Consider the following 14036-nt stretch of genomic DNA (forward strand, 5'->3'; position numbering starts at 1 on the left):
GTCATCTTACCCAGGCCCTATCCTTGTAATCCCATGTATTTACCACACTAATTCCCCTTAACCTACATATCTTGCCCTATGGGGCAATTTGGCATGGCCTATCCATCTACCTTGCATATCTTTGGAGTGTGGAAGAATCAAAGCACATGGAAGAAACCCGTGCAGACAGTGGGAGAACATATACACTCCACACAGACACTCATCTGAGGCCAGAATTGACCCCAGGTCTCTGGCACCGTGAGGTAGTAGTGCTAACCACTGTGCACTTAAGAGTATTGGATCAGGAAAACAACTATACTTTTCTACTCCCTAAACTATAGATGTCAAAATACAGTTATGCCTAATGACACACCCAGCTCAACAGGGACCTCCCTGCTTTGTCCAGCTCAGCAATGTATCATACAATTCATATATTAATCAAGATATTTAGCTCCATTTCAGTATATTATTTAGAAAGTGATTTTAAAAATGCATCTGGGTGGAAGAAAGAGATTTTAAAAATGCATCTGGGTGGAAGAATGAGAACAACGTTGTAAAAATATGTCTATTTGATCAGAAATCCAGGACTTTTTAATTTCCCCACAATGCAGCAGATATGTTGATATTATGTGGATTTGGAAATTGGTAGCAAGTTGGATGATGTCAGTACTGATATGTCAACGAGTGACTCCAGAAGGTTGGTGCCTTGTGTCTCCTGGTGTTGACCAAGGGACTGTCACTGGCTGAATAAAGTCCAGTACCCAGCTGTAACTGAACTTGAAAATAAAATCATTGATGCCGTCCTAAACTACAACAGCAAGCAATCACTGCCAACCAAGTTGCTTTCGGGTGTTTGCAAGACTGTGGAAAGAATATTAAAACAAAAAGTTATACCAGGTAGGAGATTTAAACAGGTATTAAACATAGAACTGTAGTTTACAGGGAAAATTACTCCACTTGATTCAAGTATTCTCAATGAAACTATTCGGTGTAACATGCTGAGGTGCAAAGCAGCGTTTACTGTAGTCACCATACCTTTTTGTTGTACCTCTGGATCATCCAATTCACACCAAGGCTTCCACACCAAGTCAGCTTTGGAGACATCTTTTACAACCAATGCCCGATCTTGCAATGCTGGAATCGCTGCCTGAAACCGCACTCCCATATTGATTCGCCTAGCAAAACGAATAAATACTTCAGTATTTATCAGCACAGATTAAATGGCTACAGGTAGATACAAATTCCATTGGCTCAGTCCATGTTTCACAACCCCTCTAAAAACAGAAAATGGAATAACAATACTTGATATGCCATATCAGGCCACCTCAAATGGAATGGTGTAAGAGTGAAACAAAATATTGACATTTAACTTAAAAGACACAATTACATTTCCTACTGGAATTTATCTTTTGCACAGCATAAGTAGCAATCAGCAGTAAAATTAATTTTCTAAATGAGTTTGAAATTTCCAAGATCAGTTTGAAACCTTGCTACTTCTCAATTGGGGATGTTTATAAACACAAACTAATTTATACATATTTAACCAAAGCCAGAATATCACCAGCAATATTTTTTCCTCTTTGCACCATTACTTTTGGTACCCCCAAAGATGAATTCTGGGTCTTTTCCTATTTCTAATCATCTGGAAAGCAAGTGTCAGTTTCCACCGTGTACACTGAACAGACTTAGCTTTGCATCACCACCAAATCTCTTGGCTCTTCCAAATTCAGCTAAGTACCACCCTGCTTGCCCAACATCCAGTAAGCAGAAATTTCCCCCCAACCAAACATTGGGAACAGCATCCTTCCTTCCACCTGGCAACAATCTTGGGACTGACTGAGACAATTTGCAAACTTGGGTGTTGGATTTAACCCCAAGACATTCTTTCAACCACATATCCATGTCATCATGATAACTGCCTATTTCCACCTCTATAACATCACCTGACTCCACCTCTGCTTCAGCTCATCAGCTTTTAAAATCCCCATCCCTTTGTTACCTCTGATTTTGTTTAATTTTACTAAACCATACATTTCCAAGCTAAGCTGCACAGCTTCAACTTTAATGACCCAAGGCAGCAAAGCAATGTTTTGCCAAGATTCAGGCACTATACCATTTCTTGGTTAATTTTTCTGTCTGAACCATCAGCCTCTTAAGAAAATGTGATCTTTCAAAACACAAATGTTGCATGTCCGAATCCAAGTTCTGTTCACCCGTCACCCTTGTCTCTCCTGACCTACGTTGGTTCCTGGTTCAGCAGTGCCTTGATTATAAAATCCCCCTCACTGCTCCATATGTCTATCACCACCTTCTCTGCACAACCCTCAAAATATGTGAGCTCACCTACATCTGGAGACTAGCATCCTATGTTTTAATTATACACCATTGGCGGTCATCCCTCAGCTGCCTCTGCTCAAAGCTCCACAATTCCTTCCCTAAACCTCCCCACCTCTATTTCCTCCTTCAAGATGTTCTTCAAATCTACTTCTTTTATCAAGCTTTTGGCCAAACTGCATTAATGTCACCTCTCATGAGTCAGTGATAAATTTTGCTTTCTTAATGCTGCTACAAATGGCCTTGGGACATTTAATTAAGAGTTGTTACTGTTGAATCCGAACAATATCTGATTATAGTTTGGCAGAAATATATCCTCCCTGTATTCAAAGTTAAATTCTGACAGTGAGCAACTAACAAATTCTGTTTAAGACCTATTTCATGGGAACAAATAGGATGAAGGCAAATATTCAGATTTTTAAAATTGAAACTCAATGCTAGCATTGAATTATTTTCAGCTGTTTCATGGTGTTACACGGCTGCAATATCAAAAAGAGTTAGAAGAATCCCAAATGCAACATAAGTTTGTACATACATACTAGGAAGAATTGGCTGTTTCATGCCAGACACAATTATATTCAATAAGAATATTCAATTAGTTTTTTTGAAATGCCAAGGCTGCTGGATTGCCTCAATATTGACATTCAGTTTATTTACCAAATTGACACGAGAGAAATAACTCGGGTGCTCTTTTCTGCTGCTCATTTCCATAAATTCTTCCAACTTCTGTCACAAGAAGTGACAAATCTGTTTCCAGCAATACTTCAGTCTCGTGCTGTGAGCTCTAAATGCTCTCCGCATGAAGTATAGAAGCGCATTCAATTTAGTTCCACTGCTGCATTTTTCATTTTTAAAATTTAATTCCAATACAATCATGGACAACATTATCGGTTAGGGTTTGCTCAATTTTACTGAACAGTTCACATTTCCAAGTGAGTCTATGCTATATCGACTTGAACAATACAAAGTGACAAGGCAACTTTTTTCTCCAGATTCGGATGCTATATAATTTCTTGGTTGAGGTAATTTTTCAGATATAAACATATCTAAACAATTTAGAGAAATCAGAGAATGACAACACAAAAACTATATTATTAGTCCTCAGCTCTGCCCCTTTCCCATTCTCTTGGAAATATTTCCCTTTCAAATACTTGCCCAATTCTCCTTGAAAAAATTACTCAAGTTGGGACTTAACCAGTAATTCAAAAGTATAGCATAAAATCCAAACGTTTATACCTGATACCTATTTTGAAAATTAAATCTTTTTTCATGTTTCTTAATGGGACGTGGGTGTCGTTGGCTAAGCCAGCATTTATCGCACATCACTAATTGCCCTCAAGAAGATGGTGATGAGCCACCTTTCTTGAACTACTGCAGTCCATCTGATGTAGGTACATCCACAGCTCTGCTAGGAAGGAAGCTGCAGGATTTTGACCAAGTGACAGCCAAGGAATGGTGATAAAGTTCCAAGTTAGGATGGTCTGTGGCTTGGAGAGGAATCCATGTGGATGAGGTTGCACATCTGGAAGGTGCAGTCAAAGGCGCCTCAAGGAATTGCTGTAGTGCATCTTGTAGCTGGTACACATTGCTGCCAATATGCATTGGTGGAAGAATGTTTATAGTGGTGGATGGGGTATCAATTAAGTGGTTGCTTTATCCCAGATGCCATCTACTTCTTGGAGTGTTGCTGAAGCTGCACTCGTCCATCGTACTTCTGACTTGTACCTTGTAGATGACAGCAAGATTTTGGGGAATCAGGAGGTAGTAGTGTCATGATATTATCATTGGACTAGCAATCCAGAGACCAGGGAATGCTCTGCGGACCCAGGTTCAAATCTGACCATGGCAGATAGTGAAACCTGAATTCAATAAAAATCTGGAATTCAGAGTCTAATTATGACCATGAAACCATTGTTGATGGTCATAAAGAAACTGAATTGGTTCACTAATGTCCCTTAGGAAGAAAATCTGCCATCCTTACCTGATCTGGCCCACATGTGACTCCAGACATTACCTTCAACAACAATGAAGATCAGGCAATAAATGTTGGCCTAGCCAGCAAGGCCCACATCCCAAGAACGAATTAAAAAGACATTACTGGGCAATTTCTCACACTGTCAGGAGCACAGCAGTATTGTAGTTGCATTGGAACAGGTTGGGCAAGATGTGGCTAGTGCTGCAGCACGAATCTTCAATACTATTGCCAGAACTCTGGCCATTTCTAGATATCAAGTGAAGTGAATGGAATTAGCTGAAGATGGAAGTGGAGGTTGAGATGGATCACCCACTCAACACATCTGACTGAAGATGGTTAGAAATGCTTCAGCTTCATCTTTAGCGTTGATAAGCTGGGCTCCCCAATATGGAGGATGGGGATGCTTGTGGAAACTCCTGCTCCAGTTAGCATTTTTTTACTTGTTCACCACCATTCATGACTAGGTGTGGCAGGACTGCAGAGCTTTTATCTGATTCACTCATTATGTGATCGCTTAGCTGTGTCTTTCGTTTGCTGCTTCTGCTGTGTGGCATGCAAGTAGTCAAATTTTGTAGCTCCACCAGCTGGTTCGGTATGCCTGGTGTTGCTCCTTACATACCCACCTGCACTCTCCATTAAACCAGGATTGATGCTCCAGTAATGGTAGAGTGGGGGAAATGCCGGGCCATGAAGTGGTCAATTATGGTTCAATATAATTCTACTGCTAATGGGCCACAGTGCCTCATGGGTGCTCAGTCTTCAGTTGCTAAATCTGATCAAAACCTATCCTATTTGGCATGGCCGTAGTGCCATACAACACAAAGGAAGCTATCCTCAACATGAACATGAGACTTTATCTCCACAAGGGTTGTGTAGTGGTCAATCTTATTAATACAATCATGGTCAGATGCAGCTACAATAGGTAGGTTGGTGAGAATGAGGTCCAAGTCATAGATCATAGAACCCTACAGTGCAGAAGGAGGCCATTTGGCCCACTGATCTTACACCAACAACAATCCCACCCCGTAACACCAATATTTACCATGCTAATCCCTCTGATACTAAGGGGCAATTGAGCATGGCCAATCAGCTTTGCAGGTTGACCAAACTAAGTCAACTTTTCTTTTTGTTGGTTCACTCAGCACCACCACCTTCCACAGACTTGGCTGGATCAGTAAGTAGTGGTGCTATTAACTCCTCCTGTTGATGGACTATGAACAGAGTACCAAGGGTACATTTTGTACCCTTGCTTCTGCCAACTGGTGTTCAACATGGAGTATAGATTCATCAGCTAGGGGAGGTGGGATGGGGTGGGGTGGGGGTGGTGAAGAGATGAATATAGCTGGTCATCAGCAGTATGTTAACTTGCCCATCTTTGACTTAATGCCTTGAGACTCCATGAAGGTCAATGTTCACATATCCCTGGGCAACTCCTTCCTGATTGTATACCACTGTGCACCATCTCTGCTGGGCCTGTCCTATGGGTGGTACAGGACATATCCAGAGATGGTGGTGGTGGTGTGTGGGACAATAGGCAGGATTTTACGGCCTCACCTGAGGTCAATGGAAACTTCCATTGTTGGACCCTTGCCTGCTCCCATTCTGGGGCGGGCGAGGCGATAGAGTTGCTGCCATTGTTTGCACACATGATTCTGAGAGTGCAATACCAGGCTATTGTCTGATTAATCTGTAAAACAACCCCCACATGTTAATAGGGAGGACTTTACAAAGTTGACAGACTGGATGAGTCATTGACTCTAGTATCAGAAATGACAATGTTGCATAGTCCATCAATGATTTTTTAAAAATACTTTGCAACAGTTTGATGCAAATGAGTGGTTTGCGAGGCCACTCCAGTGGCATTTAAAAGTCAACCACACTGCTGGAGTCACATGTAGATCTGACCATGCAAGGATGGCAGATCTCCTTCCCTAACGAACCAGATAGGTTTTTACAACAATGGTTTCACGGTCACTATTACCAAGATTAGTTTTCAATTCCAGATTTAATCATGAAATTTTAATTGCACCAGCTGCCATAGTGGGATTTGAACCATTAGTCTAGGCATCTGGATTACTAATCCAGTTTCATGACCACATGACCATGTTATGGGACACATATGTGTTTTCAAATACTTTTTGATAGTCAATCAAGTAGTTCACAGTATTATAGTTGAAGAATGAACATAGCCAGTGCAGAACTTCAATAGAATTTGCAGCTTTCTTGGGGATTGGAACAGAAGTGAACAAGCCAGTTTCTGCACTGTGTTAAGTGATAGTTAAAAGAATTTACTTACGGTTCAATATCAACTGTCTGTTCCCCAGGTCCAGGAGTTATTGTCACTGCATCAATGCTATCTGAAAACAGGGCAAAGCAGTAATAAGAGGATATTCTTCAGTCATCTTTCAATAAAAAAATCCACAGCCTTTTCATAAAATTAACTGAAGAGTCAGTCGTCAGTTTTCTCTTAAATACCTACAGGAAAGACCTGCTAATCCCGTTTAATGTACCTCCAATCTAATCAACCCAGGGAACAGTTGCATTTTCCATGAAGAAACAGAGCAGGCCATTCATCACCCTTCAATTAGATTGTGGCTGGTATGTACTCAATTTCATTCACCCATGTCCCTCAAGACAATTTTACTAACAAAAGACCCGCCATACAATTCTTAAAAAGGTTCAACTGACGCAGCATCCACCACAGTTTCAGAGCTAGAATGCCAGACTTCCACACATCTAGTGAAGTAACGCTCCCTGAAATCACTCAAGTGCCCTAGTTTTAATTTTAAGATCTATTTATCCCCCCAGCAGAAGGAACAGTTCCATATACATCAACTCTATCAAATTCCTTTATTGTTTTAAACATCTCGATTAGATAACCCCTGAAACTTCTCAAATGAAAGGAATACAAGTGGTTTATGCAAATAGTCCTCATAATTAACCCTTTAATCCATAGCATTATTCTGGGTGAGTCTATCCTGTACCCTGAGGCTGATCTGTCCTCCCTGGCAGCAATGCCAAATTGAACACAGTGCTCTGGATGGTGACTGACCAAAGCTCTGTACAAGAGAAGCATAATTCCTCACTTTCCAATGGTCACACTTTTGAGACAAAATCCAAAATTTCCACTCATTCTTCTGTTCAATTTTTTTGTCTGTGCACCAGCTTCTAATGATACATTGTTCCATAAATCATCCTACTCTTCAAAGGCAAGTCAGTTCTTAGTGCAATGCCATCAAAATAAAACTCACTTTTCACTTTGGTGAAATATTTTGGGATAAAATTTAAGATGTCTAATGCTGTCACATTTTTATCCAGAAAACTTTGGTAGGCTTTGAACATTGAAATCTGCAGGATTGATCCTACTAGAGACACAGAATCCCAAAGCACATCCTCTGAGAACCAAGTCAGAACACTAAAATTGTGCCATCATTAAACTGGAAGTCTTTACCCACTTGTGATACAAGATGCACCTCAACAATTCAGCCATATGAAAGCATGACAGGGAGCTCATGTATTGGCTGTAACCCAACAAAAATGTATAAAAATAAACATGATGACAGGTGTTCACGGCTTTCCTGAACCACAACTTCAGCAGAATGAGTTAACCTTCTTGTCTAGGAGGATTCTGTCATCAAGAAAAATCAAAGTATCTTCAAACACAACTCATTAGAATCCAACCAAATTAAAAAACCTAACTACGGAATGAAAAATTTATAACTGCACATCAATGTTAAATATGAAATACTCACTAGCACGACCAAGCAGGATACGTGGCGTTGAGGGGGTGATGGGCAGTGCTGGGTAAGTGCCACCATATGAAGATGAAAGAACATTGCTGAAAAGGCCAGAGCCCTGTCTCACTGGACTTAACATTGGGGGTGGTGTGTAGGGTGGGAGCTCATGTGTCCTGTCCAGCAGGTGATCTCCCATGATTCTGGGTGAGCGGAGCTGACTCTGGTATAGGGTAGCACCTGGATATGAAGCAGAGAAGTTGACAGAAGGTGGAGGGATGTAGAGAGGCTCTGGCCTGTGTCGATACTTCTTTTTGTCCTGCTGAGATCTGTAGCTATCTTCTGTCTGTGAACCGCTGGGATGACACTTGCGGACAATTTCCTAAGAAGTTCATAGTTTGAATTTTATTAAGTTTTTTTGGAAGATTTTGAATGAACAAAATGCCTTGTATATAAAAAGTGTAAGCATACAATATTAATTCCATAACCAGAGAAAATCAGGAAATACTGCTTTGATTCCTGTTTAAGCGAACAGTGTCCTCTGTTTCCAATCACTTACTTCCTCATCTCTAACTTTGACTTCAGATCAGTTAATGAGATTAAACACAAAACAAAATCAAAGAAAAACACATGTAAACAAGCAGTAATAATCATCAGGAGCTGTAAGAGCAATCCCAAATCAAAAAACAAGCATGTTAAAAACAAAACAATGCATGTGATTCGGCACCCTTTTCATGCATCAGTAGAGGATACAAAAAAAATTGAAACAAACGCACATGCACACACGCACATCCCTCCAAAGGACCTGTTAGCAGCAGTAAATAATGCATTCTTACGCTGGGCTTGTTGCGTTTAATAGGCAATGTTACATACTCCTTATAATACAAGTAGAACAGCTGGCATTAGCATTAGATCACAATCCACTGATTTTAAGAGGTCTGACTACAAGAAAGAATTACCAACCCAAGGATTTTTGTGCACAGAGAGACTTCTTGCATCTTTACCCTCTGCCTCAGAAAAGCCAACAATCAGGAATAGCTAAACTAAGAGCTTCAAAGGACCAGTCGCTGGTTGACAGCATCTGTTGATACATGGTGTGATGTGCAAATGACATCAGCTTTCTCTTCTTTCCCTCCAACTGAAAATTCACTTTAACCCACCAAAGAATACCTGCTACTGGATGACCATGAAACAACAGTGCTCGTTGACACAGTGCACTGTGTCATAGAAATTTCTACGAAGGATGGAAGTAAAGAATTTTACCAGCTTCAAGGTTGAGAGATACATCTTTTCATTTTGAGGCTGGACAGGACTTAAGATAATGTTATTTCTTTGGAATGTTCAAAACCTCAGTTGAATACTAGACATTCTGAATATGTGGCGAAGAAAATTAGGTGGCCAAATCTTTTTCCTACCCAGCGAAGTACCAATTATATCAACAGCATACACGAGGGTAATAAGAATGAACAACATTTAAAAGTACGGGACAGTTCAACAAATAATTGAAGTGTTCAGGGATGAAGGAACAATCAAGTTATGGAGGATGAAAGTACAGCAGTGGTATCAAATAAATACTTCATTATTTATTATATATTATTTTGGTAGGAACAATATAAATGTACCACAGGAGGACGTGGAACAATTGTAGGATCGAGTGGAAAAGACATCAGACCCTGGGTACAGACTGTAGCTCTTTTTTAAAATCATTCATGGGCGGTGGACATCACTGGCTAGATCAGCATTCATTGCTAATCTCTAACTGCCGTTGAAAAGGTGGTGGTGATTTTCCTTCTTGAACTGCTGTAGTCCTTGTGATGCAGGTACCCCCTGACAGCATTGTTGGGAAGGAAGTTGCAGAATTTTCACCCAGCATCAGTAAAGAAATGGCAAGATATTTTCAAGTCAGGATGATGAGTGGCTTGGAAGGGAATTTCCAGGTGGGAATGGTGTTCCCATGTGACTGCTGCCCTTGTTCTTCTAAATGGTAGCGGCCATGGGTTTGGAAGGTGCTGTGAGGAGACTCGGTGAATTGCTGGAGTGCATCTTGTAGATGGTACACACTGCTGCCACTGTGTGTCAGCAGTGGAGGGAGCGAATATTTAAAGGTGGTGGGTAAGGTGCCAGTCAAGTGGGCTGCGTTGTCCTGGATAATATCAAGCTTTTTGAGTGTTGTTGGAGCTGCACTCATCCAGACAAGCGAAGAGTATTCAATTGGACTACTGAATTGTGCCTCGTGGATGGCGGACAAAATCTGGGGAGTCAGAAGCTGAATTACGCACTGCAGATTCGTATCATCTGACCAGCTCTTGTAGCCACAGTATTTCTATGGCTGGTCCAGTTCAGTTTATGATCAAGGCTAACTGATAGTGGAGGATTCAGTGATGGGAATGCTATTGAATATCAAGGGCTAACAGTTAGATCCTCTCTTATTGGAGATGATCATTGCCCACTGATAATCAAATGTCAATTGCCATTTGTCAGCTCAAGCCCGGATATTGTCAAGGTCTTATTGCATTTGGACATGGACTACTTAATTAAGTTAGATAGATGGTCGAGAGGAAATTTGGTAGAGGTATTCAAAATCATGTATTTTGCACACAGTTAGCAGTTAAGATCTGGAACATGCTATCCGAGAGTCAAATGGTGGTCGGTTCTGTCAAGGCACTCAAAGGTTATTTTCTGAAAAGGAAAGATATGCTAATCTGGAGAGTCTGCCCAGCCACAAATTGCTGAATGGCTTCCTCTTGTGCTATAACCATTGTGAATTCTGTGATTCTGAGAAATGGAAATTGCGCTGAGCATAACCTTTCAATCCTCTTTTGATATGCAAATTTTGCCAGGGTTACTGGAAGGCAACATTTCATTTATTATCAAAAGGTCAGATCAGATTAAGTTGACTGACTACAGATCAGTTAACTTCATGTCACCTGTCAGCAAATTGTTAGGGATACATACCGCATGATCATATTTGTACTTCCAAATGTAAGGGATAATCAAGGATATCCAGTACAGGTTTGAAGGTGAGCTCTGACTGTCAAGTCCAAGAATTTTGTTTCTGAAGAAGTTGCTAAATAATTGCAATGCAACACACACACAGAACACGCAGCCTCAGAAGATTTTGGTTAGGCTTTCTCACAGGAAAATTGTTACAAATATTCAGATATACTATATGAGGAAGTGTAGCAGCATACTGCCTGGCAGAGAAAAGTTAGTCTTAGCGGCTGTTGCTTAAATTGGTAAGCGTAGGAGTTGTGGGTGAGTGCCAAGCCAATCTCTGTTCTTAACATATACTGGGCATAAAAAGTACAATACCAACATTTGTTAACAAGGGTGTCAAGGATTTGGCAAATAAGTAGGTGCAGGAGCCAGATTTATTTATTCTTTTCACTTATTCTTTGATGGGTTTGGACTTCACTGCCAAGGTCAGCATTCATTGCCCATCCCAAATTGCTCTTGAACTGTGGCTTGCTGGACCATTTCACAGGGCAGTTAACAGTAAAATACATTGCCTTGGGTTTGCAGTCACAGGTAGGCCAGAACAGGTAGGTAAAGGACAATAATGGATCAGATGTTTTTTTTCAAACAGTCATTGCTGAGACGAGCTTTACATCCCAGGTTTTGTTAACTGGATTGAAATTTCACCAACTGCTGTGGTGGGATTAGAATCCATGTGTCCAGGGTGTTAGCCTGGGTCTCCAAATAACTAGCGCAGAGCCATTACAGCTGTGCCACCATTTCTGTAACAGGTTAATGAAATGAGCAGTCATTTAACAGACAGTTCAATGTGGGGAAATGTGAGGTAATACTAACAGAGTGAAAACAAGAAGTGGGAGTGCAACAGATCAACACTGAAGTGTGTGTGGACGTTATCGGAGGTGTCTGAGGGTTTAAACACAATTCCTTGAAAATACAAGTGGAGATAAAACTACAAAAAGAACCAAAAACATTTGCAGAGGAATTCTCCCAAGCCCCCGGCAGTGTGTTCGATGGCAGGCATGGGCAAAGAATATGGCAGCAGAGCAGAAATCGGTTTCACACCAGCATGAACTTCCAGCCAAAACTTCCACAAGTGCCTGCCACGGTGGGTCAGAAACTTGCCAGAGGACAGCGTGAACCTCACTTGCATCCCATTAATTGGATGCAGAAGGCAGCCCGACATTCCCACGCTATCTCTGCGATGCCAGCAGGAAACACGCTGGCTTGAAACATGTTCATACAACTTGGTGCGCAGATATCAGGTCTTTCTGAACAATGCCTGGGGCTGTCTCCAGAGTTCAGAACAAAGGCCACACCAAACTACGGACCCTGGAACACCACAGCAGTCGGTCAAGGGGGCATCTGCAGGTGGACTTTGCAGATTAAGTGACTTGGAGGAGGTCCATGTTCTAGCCTCAGAATATTCTTGGAGATCCATCTTCATTCACAGGAGATCGACTTCTGATCTCGGAGTGCTCCTGGTGATCTTCCTTCATTTTCCAGAAGTCCACTGTCTTTCTTCAATAGTAGTTCAGTAATGTTGGGTGCCTTTTCAATATGGCACCCGGGCAGAACAACCTGGGTTACATGCCACCCAGTTGTCCCACTGCTGAATACGGCATGAACTACGTGGGTGCATAATCAGTAAGGTTGGTGTCAGAAGATTTTGTGTGTTTTCCCGCCAACCACCACTGCAAGAAACATTCCACATTCTCCCCCACAGCACTCAGTCTCAAACTGGGAGAATTCCGCTCTTTAGTTTGAGAGATGCAGGACAAAAAAGCGAAGTAATCATAAATTTGGAGGAGGCAATGGCTAAATCACAATTGCAAACATCATTTCTGAAGACTGAAGCAAGATTCTGTGTTACTGAAATCTGTTAATTTTTGAAATGGATTTGAATTCTCCCTTACAGGGGCTGTTCTTACAGCCTCAATTCAAACAAAAGCACAATGATCTTTAATTTCAATCAGAAATACAAATGTTCTTACAACTGACAAACAATGTCATGCACTGAATCCAAGTGCAGCTCAGCAATATTTGGAAAATGTCTTCAAAATGTCTCTCTTAAGGACAGATTGAAGCATTTTCTTGAGGGTGTGTGGACTACAATTGCTATGTCATTGTGGATATGTCGCTTAGGCATTGCTAGAGAATGTCAGGCATTGATATTAGCTGAGATTACAATGAATATAATAGTGTTGAAGTGAAAGGCAATTTAGCATTCTTCCTCCTGACCATTATTTCTCTGGAAAATATTGGGACTGAAGAGATTCCTGCCAACAAAGTGAGCTGCAATTCAATTGAAATACAGGAGTACAAGAGCTTCACTTATCAAAGTCACAAGAGCAATAGCATGCAGATCAAAGCAAACACAACAAAACTTGATTTACACATGAATCCCTTTGCATCCCAGGGGAATCTGGTTTGGAACCACAAAATAATTAACAACCCCACCATGTTTGCATGCAGGACTTGTATGATTGTGTGAAACTTAAACTCATTTAAAACTGAAAACTAATGCACTTTTATTAGAAAGATGTATCATCAATGAAAGGCAATTTCACAATTTCTGAATGTAATCTGGGCTGGTAACCAAACTCAGATCATTTCAGTTAGTATCTTACCAACCACCTGGTCCTATTTGAAACCGTGCAGTGTAAGCTATGATAGTTTCCCACCAGCAAGCAAAGGGTTTCAAACAAAACACCATTGGCAGGGTTAGTTGCAAGAATGGCAGCACTCACAGAGGATGAGCAGGGTTGGGCCACTTTGGGAGCGTGTGGTGGAGAATCAGTCATCTTCGTGAGGACTGGCATTTCGTCATCTGACACAGAGTTGGCAGGCTTGTCCTTGGCAGTGGTGGCCTGCTTGCTGGGCTCAGCAGGCTGAAGCTTTACAGGCACAGAGACAGGCATGATGATGGGCATGAGGTGATCCACCTCTTTAGGCTGCTTCTCTCCTTCATCCTGTACAGACAACCAAAGGCTTTCAGCCTCAGTTACAGAGGGGTCCTAGCAAAGCAACACACCTGAGAC

General features: G+C 41.3%; 1 protein-coding gene across 5 annotated transcripts in view; it reads right to left on the reverse strand.

The window, feature by feature from the left end:
- Positions 1–14036, reverse strand: part of LOC145351007 (transcriptional-regulating factor 1-like) — a 199670-nt gene that overhangs the window by 26482 nt on the left and 159152 nt on the right. For 4 of the 5 annotated variants that reach the window (XM_080200583.1, XM_080200584.1, XM_080200585.1 and 1 more), the window contains 4 exons: positions 13746–13967; positions 8041–8404; positions 6585–6645; positions 1015–1154 (listed from right to left, as the gene is read on the reverse strand). In XM_080200583.1, coding sequence (XP_080056709.1) covers positions 1015–1154; positions 6585–6645; positions 8041–8404; positions 13746–13967 — 787 coding nt within the window. The remainder of the gene's footprint in view (positions 1–1014; positions 1155–6584; positions 6646–8040; positions 8405–13745; positions 13968–14036) is intronic. The other variant, XM_080200587.1, reaches the window with a different exon arrangement.

Source organism: Carcharhinus amblyrhynchos, chromosome 12 (assembly GCF_965287045.1).
Source record: "Carcharhinus amblyrhynchos chromosome 12, sCarAmb.v2.hapA, whole genome shotgun sequence".
NCBI classification, from domain to species: Eukaryota; Metazoa; Chordata; class Chondrichthyes; order Carcharhiniformes; family Carcharhinidae; genus Carcharhinus; species Carcharhinus amblyrhynchos.